The 11987-nt window shown below is 39.5% G+C and overlaps 2 protein-coding genes across 2 annotated transcripts; one reads left to right on the top strand and one right to left on the bottom strand.

Moving 5' to 3' along the window:
• The first annotated feature begins 90 nt into the window (after nucleotides 1-90).
• Nucleotides 91-4407, top strand: ebi3 (Epstein-Barr virus induced 3). Its single transcript, XM_039785127.1, has 6 exons — nucleotides 91-448; nucleotides 959-1073; nucleotides 1197-1296; nucleotides 2263-2380; nucleotides 2526-2689; nucleotides 3876-4407. The coding sequence occupies exons 1-6, from the start codon at nucleotides 346-348 to the stop codon at nucleotides 4029-4031; spliced, it is 756 nt and encodes a 251-aa protein (XP_039641061.1). The 5' UTR covers nucleotides 91-345; the 3' UTR covers nucleotides 4032-4407.
• Nucleotides 4408-4442: 35 nt separating this feature from the next.
• Nucleotides 4443-8752, bottom strand: odf3l2a (outer dense fiber of sperm tails 3-like 2a). Its single transcript, XM_039785423.1, has 5 exons — nucleotides 8704-8752; nucleotides 8164-8274; nucleotides 7445-7570; nucleotides 5287-5428; nucleotides 4443-4856 (listed from the first exon to the last, which is right to left on the bottom strand). The coding sequence occupies exons 1-5, from the start codon at nucleotides 8750-8752 to the stop codon at nucleotides 4511-4513; spliced, it is 774 nt and encodes a 257-aa protein (XP_039641357.1). The 3' UTR covers nucleotides 4443-4510.
• Between the last annotated feature and the right edge of the window lie 3235 nt (nucleotides 8753-11987).

An 11987-nucleotide genomic window follows, 5' to 3' on the forward strand; every position in this document is an offset into this window, starting at 1 on the left:
TGACTCATCAATAGAAACAAAGCGGGGTTTTTCTAAAAATACACCACATTTGCTGTTCCTCTTTCATTTTGACGATGGCGGCTTTTAAAGTGCTGAACAGCTGCTGCTCAAACGCACAGACAAGAGTCAGCAACAGGCTGTAACACAGACCGTTATCTCTGAACTTTGGTGTGCAGAATGGAGTAGACCAAAACAGAAAGAAACCGAGCAAAAAACAAAGAAGCAGTAGACACCAACAGAAAGTTGTATCTTTTTATCTTGCACAAGTGAGGGTTCACTACAGTATTTACAAAGCTATTTAGACAAACTAAACTCAGGTAATAATTTCTCCTGCCTGAAGTGCTGATGGCTGCGATAGCTGGCAGTGTGTGGGTCACTGCGACTCTCTTCATGTTTGTTCTTGGAGGCCAAGCATTGGACCTGCTGAGAGTGAACGCAACATCAAGGAGTAAGTACCAATCTGAGTGAAAATATGCAATCATGCTGTTGTTTTTAAAGTGCCCATATTATGAAAAAATCACTTATCCTGGGATTTGGGGTGTTATTTTGTGTCTCTGGTGCTTCCACATGCATATAAACTTTGGAAAAAAAACAAACATCCATGCGGTTTTGAGTGAGATACGAGTTTCTGAATGTGTCCTGCCTTCAGTCTCCGGGTGAGCTGCTCAAAATCTGCACGGCTTTCTACGTCACTAGCCGAAACGAGGGGCCTAGGGGGCTAACCATTAGCATGCTAGCTCGTTTTCAATGGCAAAACACTGCTACAACACACACAAATTTTTATGTTGTTATAGATATTTAAACTTATATTTAATTGATTTTACCGTTAAAGTGACAAACAATGATATGAAATTAAAACACAACCTTAACATAGAAGCAAACGCATCATTTTTAAAAATATTGTATGCTCTGCTCATGTTGCACACGATATCTGACTAAGTGTAATTTCTTCCCTCAGATCCTCCCTCCACTCCCACAGTGCATTGCTGGTGTGCGAGCTACCCAAACTTGACTGTTTGCTCCTGGCCTGAACCCTCTCTATCCCCATCAACACACTACGTTGCCACTTACAGGTAAATCTGACAAAGAAAACAGCTGTCCTCCTCCTGTGCTGACCCAAACCGCTGACACCTTTTAGCAAAACAGACTCCAGTTGTCAAGGAGTTCATTTATCTGTGTGTTAATGTGTTTATCAGTGAGAGACACAGACAGAAGGTCACCCAGCAGTGCCATCTCATCCAACCCGGCTCTTCATCCTCTGATCTGATTTCAGCATCGTCACCGTCATCTGAACGGGTACCAGCCTGATTTATCTTTGCAGCAGATAGACTGTATCTTTAGCGGAAGAGTATGGAGGACGGAAGCTGCCAAAATGAAAAAAAAACAACAAATAAATGATTCGATAAATAAATGAATATGCTATTAAATGTACCAAAACTAATATTACAAATACATTAATTAATAAAATAAAACATTTAAAAATTACTTAAAATGATATACAAAATAATTAAATACATTTAATAAATACAATCAATACAAATAAATTAATTAATTAATTAATGGAAAGGAAAAATAAATCTGAAAATAAATAAATAGGCGCATTAATACAAAGGTAAATAATTCAAGAAGCAAATTAAAAGAGAAATATCAATTTATGTCACATTTCATCAATTAATTAATTCCTACATTTATTTGTTGTATTGTTTTCGGTACAGTTAATGGCTTATTCATCTATTTATCGAGTCAGTTATGTTTTTGATTTTGGCATCTTCCGTCCCATATTAGAGTGGGATTTCAGCCTAAATGAAACCAAGCACACATCAGTGAGTATAGTGAAGGTTATGATATTGTTCGTTTTGTTATAATTCCCCCGTGGGTTATTAATAAAAGTACCTCTTCAAAAGATGTTACTGGAATGTTGTTTCAGACACTCTAACTCCATTTCCATACTGGTCACAGTGTATTGAGTTTTGGAAAAACCCTTTTCATGTTTCTTGCTATACAGTAGCTGTAACAGAAACCATTTTCAAGTATGTCTTGTGAGTCTGAGGTGAAAAGTATATCAGTAAGATGAACGAACTTAACAGTGGTGTGCTTGGTTGCTAGCAATTATGCATTTATTTTGGTGGGAATTCTCCTCAGCACCCATCCTCTTTAGCTAAGATCTACATTTAAATCTATCTAAATCTATATTTCATTGTATCTTTTAAATAATATATATTAGCTAGCATCCCATATAATACAGCATCTCTTTTTCTTTAGCTCTGGCACTGCCACCTGCCCAACCTGAAGCTTCTCACTAGTTACATCATCAATGTCACAGCAGTTTCTTCTGGTGGAAGCAGCTCCCATCTATCAAGTTTCATGTTGGAGGATATAGGTGAAAATTGAAATTATAAATAGCACAATCTAAAAGAGAATAGAGAAAGTGTGCATAGTGTGATTGATAGTAGTATGTTGTGAATATTGTGAAGACATTTTTGTTTTTATTTAAAATCCCTGTCTTTGTCTCCTTCTCTCTGAAGTGAAACCAGATCCTCCCATAAATGTCCGGGTTTCCCCTAATGGTATCAGAAACTTGTTGGTAGAATGGTCTCCTCCCCCTAGTTGGGCTAACCTGGACATCTTCCCCCTAAAATACCAGATACTGTACCAGTGCAAAAGCAGGGGCACCCCAAAGTCTTTCAATGTAAGAATTACCTTCATCATCAGCCGTAACAACAGCAATGTGTTTTAAAAACTCTACATTATTACACATACACAGATATCACATGAGGAAGTTCAAAATTACCTAAACTTTAGAAAGTCCCTTCATCAAGGGAAATCCTTCTTATTTCAACTAAGCTAAAATGTATTGTTTTTTTTTTTGTATTTCTTTTTTTTAATCATCCAATGGTCTTTGTAAAAAAAAAAAGAAAGATTTTTTTATTTTTAACAGTTACTTTAAAGGTCCAGTGTATAACGTGTTTAGTTGTTCATTATCAAAATCTGTGTTGCCCGTTCACAAACTTTTTCATGAATATTTTTACCACCACCATCAATTCCAAGTATTCCTTTTGGCTTGAAATTTTACATTTGCATTCGCGTGAACTGGGGTAAACGCTCCATATTCATGCGCCATCTTGAAATACATTAGCCGGTAAGGGACATACAGGACATATTGCTCTGCCTTTCGCATTTTCGCTGTCACATGGGTATCATAGCTTCCCAGCCCTGGGAAGTTTGAAGAAGGAAACATGGAGGACCACACGAATTCAAAATCCAAATGTCAGGAACAGGAGTCTTCTTCTTCGCCCAGAAAAAGGATATTAAAAAGAGCAAGAGACCGGCTTTTTGAAGCGTGAAGGCTACTGTAGGTGTAATATGTACTTTGAACTGTGTGGCACGAGATTTCCTGAGCTGATTGCGATATATGATCTCAACATTAGATGGGAGAAATTCCTACACATTGGACCTTTAAAATGACAAATGTTGATTGGAAGGAACACAGTTTTTCTCCTCATTTTAATGATACACTATGCTCCAGTGTTAAAGGATTAGTTTAGACAGACATTTTTGGAAATACACTACAAATGAAATACACACAAATACATTTTTGTGTTAATTAGTGAGCTTCAGATTTTTTTTAATCTTTAAACAGAGCCAGGCTACATGTTTTCCCCTGTTTCCAGTCTTTGTGCTAGGCTAAGCTAGCCCACTCTCCAAGCTGTAGCATCATATTGAAACGACAGAGTGGTATCAATATTTCATTAAAAAAAAGTGAATAACTGCATTTCTCAAAATTTCAAACCATTCCTTTAACCAATGTGTTAAAATAGAGTCTTTGTGTTATTGAAATCAATATGGATGATTAAAAAAAATGTTCTCTACTCCAGCTGGGTCCGTATGAGAAGACCAAAGTTGAACTGAAGGGGCTGACCCAAGGAGGGAGCTACGTGTTCCAGGTGTGTGCTAAGGAGCTGCTAGGTCTGGGCAAGTGCAGCGACTGGAGCTCACCTGTACAGATCACCATACCAAGAACAAAATCATAAAGACTCCCCCTCACTTCCTGTTTTATTTAACCCTCTAATTTCAAGATAGCTTTAAGTTAAACTGAAAAACTGCTGATAGGTGGCATCGTTTAACTGCACAAGCAATGCAAGCAACAGTTATTGATATTTTGTTTTATTTATGAAGGAATAAATGGATAGTATCTGTACAGTGTACAATCAGCATTTCCATTGAAAGTAGTATTATATATTATTATTTGTAATGCTGTTGGTTTGTGTTGGTTGAGTGGGGTGTCTTTGGAGTAGCTGATAATATAGAAACCATACTGTAAAACATTGTGATTAAGTGTCAAGTGTCTGATTTATTATTATAATTATCAACAGTTTATGACCCCCCCTTTGACCTCTCTAAAGACACAATTTACCATGTTTGTATGTTGTACTATTCATTGTGTGGCAGCTCCACATTTGTGTGAAAATTTGAATAAAAAAAAGTCATTTATATTGAATCTGCAGACCTGTCAGTCAACGACATTCACCACGAGTGGGGTGACAAACTCTGAGTGTCTGACACCCAGAGTGAAGGCCGGTGGTTTGGGGAGATGCACATGAAACTTCTCCGGGCTGTACGTGCCAGGGCCGGGGATAGCAGAGGAATAACTAGGCCTCTTAGTCCGTCTCTGCATGGAGAAGGAGGGCTGGCGTTGGTGGTAAATGTCCGGGTTGGTGGTGTCGTATTTTGCTGGTCCAGGGCTCATGGAGAGGTCATTGGAGGGAGCTCCGATCTTCCTCCGGGCTGAGAAGCTGTAGCGGGCACTGGAGGGTTTATTGGGAACCTGGCAGCCCAGCAGATTAGGAAGACTGTAGCTAGAGGAAAAAAAAACACATGTATTAAAGCTGAGCCTCAGAGACTTTTAATTTCGGCAGCAGCATCTCTGACTTAAATGATAAGGCTGGCAATATTCTGTTTCTCAATACCTTCCAAAAGCCCTAGCTAAACTCATTCATTCCTACTTATCTTTAAAAACAACAAATATCACAAATACTTTCATTATTAAAGTGCTAAATGTTATCCTAAAAAAGAAAAGCTAGGCACTGTTAGCAGATGTTGCTCAAAAAGGAGTTAATAGGGCATTTGTTGGAAACTAATACACAAATACGAGCGTGGTTTACAAGGACAATTATATGTGGTATTGACTCGAAATAAACTACAGTACCCATGCATGTTCGTCCTAATGAGGGAACATGTCATCTCGTAGAGCTCTATCTTTTAATGTCTCTGTCCTGCTGTCTTCACCTGTTGGGTGCTGGTACAGCATCCACAGAGCGGTATCTGGTGCGAGAGCCCATGGTGTAGGATGGTGGTCTGTGGTGACCATTGAGAGGGGGAGCCTTCTCTGGGCTGTAGGCCCCGGGCCCTGGAGTCTGGAACAGCACGTCTATGCACATTAATAGAAATTGGTTTGGAAAGTTTTCTTTTCTTTGTCTATATTATCTTTATTATTATTTATATGATGCGTTGCTAGCGGGAAAGGCTATTTCAGAGCCTAGCTTAAAAATGGGCACCCTTTCATCAAAGTTTCTGCTGTAGGGTTTGTGTAACATAGCAATTTCTACTTATGTGTTTTTAAAAGACCTCTTCAGACAACATTAAGTATTAATTCAGTTATGAATTCAACCTGCACATTGCTCTTTAAAGAAAAGACATCTCTGCATGTGTGAACAAGTGTGTCGGAAGGAAGCACAACTTGAAAGTATTCTCTAATCCTCTTCTAATCTTTTGATATATATATATATATATATATATATATATATATATATATATACATACATACAGTACAGGCCAAAAGTTTGGACACACCTCATTCAATGTGTTTCCTTTATTTTCATGACTATTTACATTGTAGATTCTAACTGAAGGCATCAAAACTATGAATGAACACATATGGAATTATGTACTTAACAAAAAAGTGTGAAATAACTGAAAACATGCTTTGCACACTCTTGGCATTCTCTTGATGAGCTTCAAGAGGTAGTCACCTGAAATGGTTTTCCAACAGTCTTGAAAGAGTTCCCAGAGATGCTTACTTAGCACTTGTTGGCCCTTTTGCCTTCACTCTGCGGTCCAGCTCACCCCAAACCATCTCGATTGAGTTCAGGTCCGGTGACTGTGGAGGCCAGGTCATCTGGCGCAGCACTCCATCACTCTCCTTCTTGGTCAAATAGCCCTTACACAGCCTGGAGGTGTGTTTGGGGTCATTGTCCTGTTGGAAAAATAAATGATGGTCCAAATAAACGCAAACCGGATGGGATGGCATGTCGCTGTAGGATGCTGTGGTAGCCATGCTGGTTCAGTATGCCTTCAATTTTGAATAAATCCCCAACAGTGTCACCAGCAAAGCACCCCCACACCATCACACCTCCTCCTCCATGCTTCACGGTGGGAACCAGGCATGTAGAATCCATCCGTACACCTTTTCTTCATCACAAAGACATGGTGGTTGGAACCAAAGATCTCAAATTTGGACTCATCAGACCAAAGCACAGATTTCCACTGGTCTAATGTCCATTCCTTGTGTTTCTTGGCTTGTTGCCTCTCCTTAGCAGTGGTTTCCTAGCAGCTATTTGACCATGAAGGCCTGATTCACGCAGTCTCCTCTTAACAGTTGTTCTAGAGATGTGTCTGCTGCTAGAACTCTGTGTGGCATTCATCTGGTCTCTAATCTGAGCTGCTGTTAACTTGCGATTTCTGAGGCTGGTGACTCGGATGAACTTATCCTCAGCAGCAGAGGTGACTCTTGGTCTTCCTTTCCTGGGACGGTCCTCATGCGAGCCAGTTTCGTTGTAGCGCTTGATGGTTTTTGCGACTGCACTTGGGGACACATTTAAAGTTTTCGCAATTTTCCGGACTGACTCACCTTCATTTGTTAAAGTAATGATGACCACTCGTTTCTCTTTACTTAGCTGATTGGTTCTTGCCATAATATGAATTCTAACAGTTGTCCAATAGGGCTGTCGGCTGTGTATTAACCTGACTTCTGCACAACACAACTGATGGTCCCAACCCCATTAATAAGGGAAAGAAATCCACTAATTAACCCTGACAAAGCACACCTGTGAAGTCAAAACCATTTCAGGTGACTACCTCATGAAGCTCATTGAGAGAACTCCACGGGTTTGCAGAGTTATCAAAAAAAGCAAAGGGTGGCTACTTTGAGGAATCTAAAATATAAGACATGTTTTCAGTTGTTTCACACTTTTTTGTTAAGTACATAATTCCATATGTGTTCATTCATAGTTTTGATGCCTTCAGTGAGAATCTACAATGTAAATAGTCATTGGCCTGTACTGTATATATGTATATATATATATATATATATATATATATATATGCCGATAAAGGTAGAGTAGACTGAAACAGCGTAAATAATGTGCAGGGGTTTTGTTTTTATCACCTTTGTCATTCCCTGTGCGCCTTCCTCTGCCCAAAATGGAGTATGAGGGGGTTTCCATCCGGCCAAACCGGGTGACTTTGGCGTCAACGTGGTACCTTGGTCCTGGGCTGGAGTCCACAGAGACCACTACGGAAAACAGGATGCACATAAGATCATCCGAAGACACCTTAAGACCTCATAAAATTAAGTAAATCAATTTCTGCATTAAAAGACAGAGACATTGAGAATCCATGTGAGTAAAAACAGGGGCACTGTAGACCAATATATCAGAAAAACGTGTGTGACAGATACACACACACGTTGTAGGGACATTGAAATTAATCATTGCATCGTGATGCGGACCTGGACGATTCTGCATCGATGCAGTGACAGACCATAATCGATTATAGCCTGGATGTTACTTGTTGATTTTCCGCTTGCTGCTTTTTTTGTTTCTACCTTTTGTCTATTGTCTGCTGTGTTCAAACTACGCTACAGTCAGGAAGTGTCTTTTTTTAAGCGCAAATACAATGAAGAAGGGAGTTCATATATGTCTGACTGCTTGAATTTGTTGATGAAAACCATTTGTAGCAATAATAACATTGAGGAAGTGACGCATTGTGATGCATCGTGATATCGAATCGATTGGAATCGTTGACAGGGTAACCGTAATCGAATTGAATCGTGAGACCAGTGACAATTCACACCCCTATTGGACACATTAATACATAGCAACTCACTTGCAGTGCTCATGCGGCTGTGAAAGGAGTATGCAGGGCTGTTGGACTTGGTGAAGTCATGGTTGATGTATCCAACTGTAGGGGGCAGAGCGTAGCGTCCAGGGCCCGGGCCTGACGACGGGAGAGTAAGAGGAGGACAGAGATGAAAATGATGCAACACATTCAACTCCGTGCAGCATAATGGCACACCCACTGCTCTTTGGCTCAGGCTGTATTGTCTCTGATGATTTCCATATGGAGCTCTTTCTCTTATTTTCTATGGTTATACATTTTAACATTCTTCCTATGCATGTTTGGCAGTGGATTCTAAACAAAGTAGACACCTCAAACAAGTATGGAGCAATGGCTGTATAATGCTGTGAGAGATTTCTTTTGCAAAAAACATCTTAGCTATAATAAAGTCCATGTGGATACACACACACACACACACACACACACACACACACACACACACACACACACACACACACACACACACACACACACACACACACACACACACACACACACACACACAGGCCATAGTCTTCTTAAACTGACCTCTTTCTCTAGCAGAGATTATCGGCCGTTTCTTCGCCGCCTCCTGCATACTCTGCCGGCGTCTTTCTTCCTTCTTCTTCTTTGTCCCCTTCTCTTCCTCTTTGGGTCCTCTGTCACCTGAGACACATCCTTTTTGTGTGTGACTCTCTCCAGGTGATGCGTGGTCACCTGGGCTGAATTATCCATGATGTGAGGTGAAAGAAACCCTATCTTGACCGAGGCCCTGGTTACGCCCCAACCTCCTCTCCACCTCTTTTTCCCCAAGGTCGCCTTAGGACAAAAGGTTTTTACCACCAGGGCCAAACGTTGACTCTCTCAAGGCTAAAAAGAGGAGAAACAGTGATTGTCTAAGACACATCTTTCAAAGTAAAGAACATATAAATTCAGAGTTAAGGTGCTTTATTTAGTCTTAAAGCACTGCAACAATAACATGTCAGCAACACGTAATGTAATTAATTTGTCATCCTATTCCGAGGCATTAGGTTACTTAAACTGACCCTCAATGTGTGTGGTGAATCCTCTCAACTGCACTATGTATGCTGTAACTAATAGCATCTCAGTGCACATGCTATTAAAGTTGAAAGGGCCTTCACTGATCTTCTGTTGCAGGTGGATATTTGACAAGCTCAACATTGCTGTAATGAAAACCATGGACCGGTGAGTATTAAGGTCTGGGCAGCATTTTGTTACTCAGTAAATATATTTTAGATCAGTTATGATTCATTGCCTGCCAACTGGTAAATTTAGTAAGGTGATGTAACAGCATGCCAAATGACTTCTTCCAGGAAGGAATATAAACAGAAAACACAGTTTTAAATATTGAAAAATCTCCAGGGATGTTTGTGCCTTTTCTCTTTTATTGGCTGGTAAATCAGTCACAGTTTAAAGCCAAAATGTATCTGCGCTCAATAGTGGGAAGGAACTACTGTAAGTACTGCCATTAAGTACAATTTCCAGGCACTTCATGTACTTGCACTTCTAATCCACTACATTCAGTGGTGTCACTCAAGACACATATGGAGAGACACATTCTACTGCCAAGTGAGAACACACGTACTTAGAGCTGTCCACTTGTGATTGGATCACTCAGGACGGATGTTAAAACCAGACAAAAGCCTCAAAGAGAGATTTAATCAGATGTTTTAATTTAAACAATTGTTCTAATCATATAAGGGACTGTACAAAAATTACTGGGGTGGGGATACGGGGTGAATTTTATATTTAATTCTATAAAAAAGCAAGATCCTCTCCGCCATTGCCCCCTATTTTCTTTGAACCCTCCCTTTTTCTTCTATAAGATAAATGTTTAAAGAACTTCTCTTTAATCCATGAAAAGCTTCATGCATGTCCTTAACAGAATAAAAAAAATACTCACATATTCAAGCTACAAAACCTTAATTTCTGGGATTTTGGGGATCTAAAAATGGATTTGCAACCACAAAAGAAAAAAGGTTGAGGAATCATCATCATATTCCATAGTAGGCTACTTTGACTGCTATCAAAGCGCCCATGCAGGCAGCATCTGAAAAGTGTCAACTGTGTCAGAAAAAAGCCCTGAGGAGAATTAACTTTTGGCAAATACAGAGATGTTTGCTTTCCAGCGTGAGAAACTTAGGTAGACATCTGCCCTCTTGCTCTCCCATTCCACTAATTATATCCCTGTACAGAGAGGTAACTAAGGACTTAAAAGCAGAGCCATGACCAAGTTAAACCCCACACTGGTTAAATATTAAGCACCAGTGACTCTGAGTAGCCACAGGCTCAGTAATAAGACTCCGCTGTGTCACCAGCAGGAGAGGAAACACAACCACTGTCTTAGGTTTCCCTGATAAACACTGAGACAAAGCATGGTTGTTGTGGGACTGGGTTGGAGATGCAGCCTGCATTCATTAGTGGAGGTATTTGTGAAAGATGTCAGTTTTTTATGGCCCTCTCCAAAGTTTTCATTCCTGCTTGCCTGTTGTTCCTGTAGTTAGCAGGAAAGCAATCACAGAGGTGAATGAAGATTGTGGGGAAGTTGGTTATGCACCAAGGAAGAACTAATTAGATTTAGAAAAGCAGATAGCTCCACCAAGTGGTCAGCATTTATACATCTGTGCTCCTAAATGCTAAATTATGAACACCCATTTCTACCACTGAGAAAGAATCTTTTTTTTTTTTGTTGCCACTGGAAGAAATTTCAATAACAAACTCTTTTCCATTTTTCTGTAGTTGCTAAAGTATTGTAAGCGTAGCCATGATTCTTAAACACGTTTGGTAACAGTAACCACATTTAGCATGTGCAGGATGAGTGCAATTTGATCAAAATGTTATTAATCTGACTTTTCTCACTTGAAATGTTGCACAATATATCCTTAAGCTGGGGTTTGGAATTTAAGATAAGTAAGTCAGGATTGATTGAAGACTACAAGCTGAAACGCATTGGTATCACAATGATGTTTTTCTTTACTTACTTTGACCTATTCTAGAGAATTGAACATGTTTTCCTATCAGTATGTGCACTTTGAAGCAGATCTGGATCCAGCCGCAGCTTGGAAACTTCTAAGCATTTTGGAATATTAAACCACAAATTCAAAAGTCCCTGGGACTTGAGACGTTGACCGTGAGAAACAGCATCCATGGATGTAGAATCTCATATTAACTAGATAAAGAGTTAATAAAACACAGGGAAGGCAAAAATTGCATTCCATCTTTTCTTCTTTGAGGAGCAGCTGATAGTATCTCTCAAAGTCACGCAATTCATTGCATGCATGATGCTTACTTTGGTGGCAATATGATAAGGAAACCTAATTCTGTATTCATATTATGACATGTGTTATTTTTGTCCACAAAAATCACTTATTGGAAATATTTCAGTTCAGACAATCTGACCGAAATCCCTGCAGCAGGAAATGTGTCGACATACTCTACAGAGCAGTGGGAACATATGGATATTAAAGCTATCCATAACAGGGGGCGCAGAGGTGTGTTTATCATTGTGTCTGTATTACTGTGCACACAATTCATTCCCAAACCCTGTGTTTCTGACAACATTTTTATAGAACAGCATTAGAGATTGATAACAACTTCAGTCATTGATAGTTCTTTACTAACTAAACATAACTTAAGACATAAAACATAACTTTATACAGTTTTAAATATGCTGGTACAATTCAGTACAAAAATAAAGGCAGTGAAACGTCTCCATACACAAACACCATCAGTCACATACTGTCGCTCAGAAACACATGGATGCTGGGTGAACCAGTTTGGCACTTATATAACAAAGCATGACTTAGAAATAC

The sequence above is a fragment of the Perca fluviatilis genome, chromosome 20, assembly GCF_010015445.1.
Source record: "Perca fluviatilis chromosome 20, GENO_Pfluv_1.0, whole genome shotgun sequence".
Lineage (NCBI taxonomy): Eukaryota > Metazoa > Chordata > Actinopteri > Perciformes > Percidae > Perca > Perca fluviatilis.

Coding starts and splice junctions, on each gene's coding strand:
- ebi3 (XM_039785127.1), top strand. CDS start 346: ATGGCTGCGATAGCTGGCAGTGTGTGGGTCACTGCGACTCTCTTCATG. Junction 449..958: donor AGTGAACGCAACATCAAGGA/GTAAGTACCAAT, acceptor TTCTTCCCTCAG/ATCCTCCCTCCACTCCCACA. Junction 2,690..3,875: donor GCACCCCAAAGTCTTTCAAT/GTAAGAATTACC, acceptor TCTCTACTCCAG/CTGGGTCCGTATGAGAAGAC.
- odf3l2a (XM_039785423.1), bottom strand. CDS start 8,752: ATGCAGGAGGCGGCGAAGAAACGGCCGATAATCTCTGCTAGAGAAAGA. Junction 5,429..7,444: donor GCGCACAGGGAATGACAAAG/GTGATAAAAACA, acceptor TAATGTGCATAG/ACGTGCTGTTCCAGACTCCA. Junction 4,857..5,286: donor GCTGTACCAGCACCCAACAG/GTGAAGACAGCA, acceptor TTTTTCCTCTAG/CTACAGTCTTCCTAATCTGC.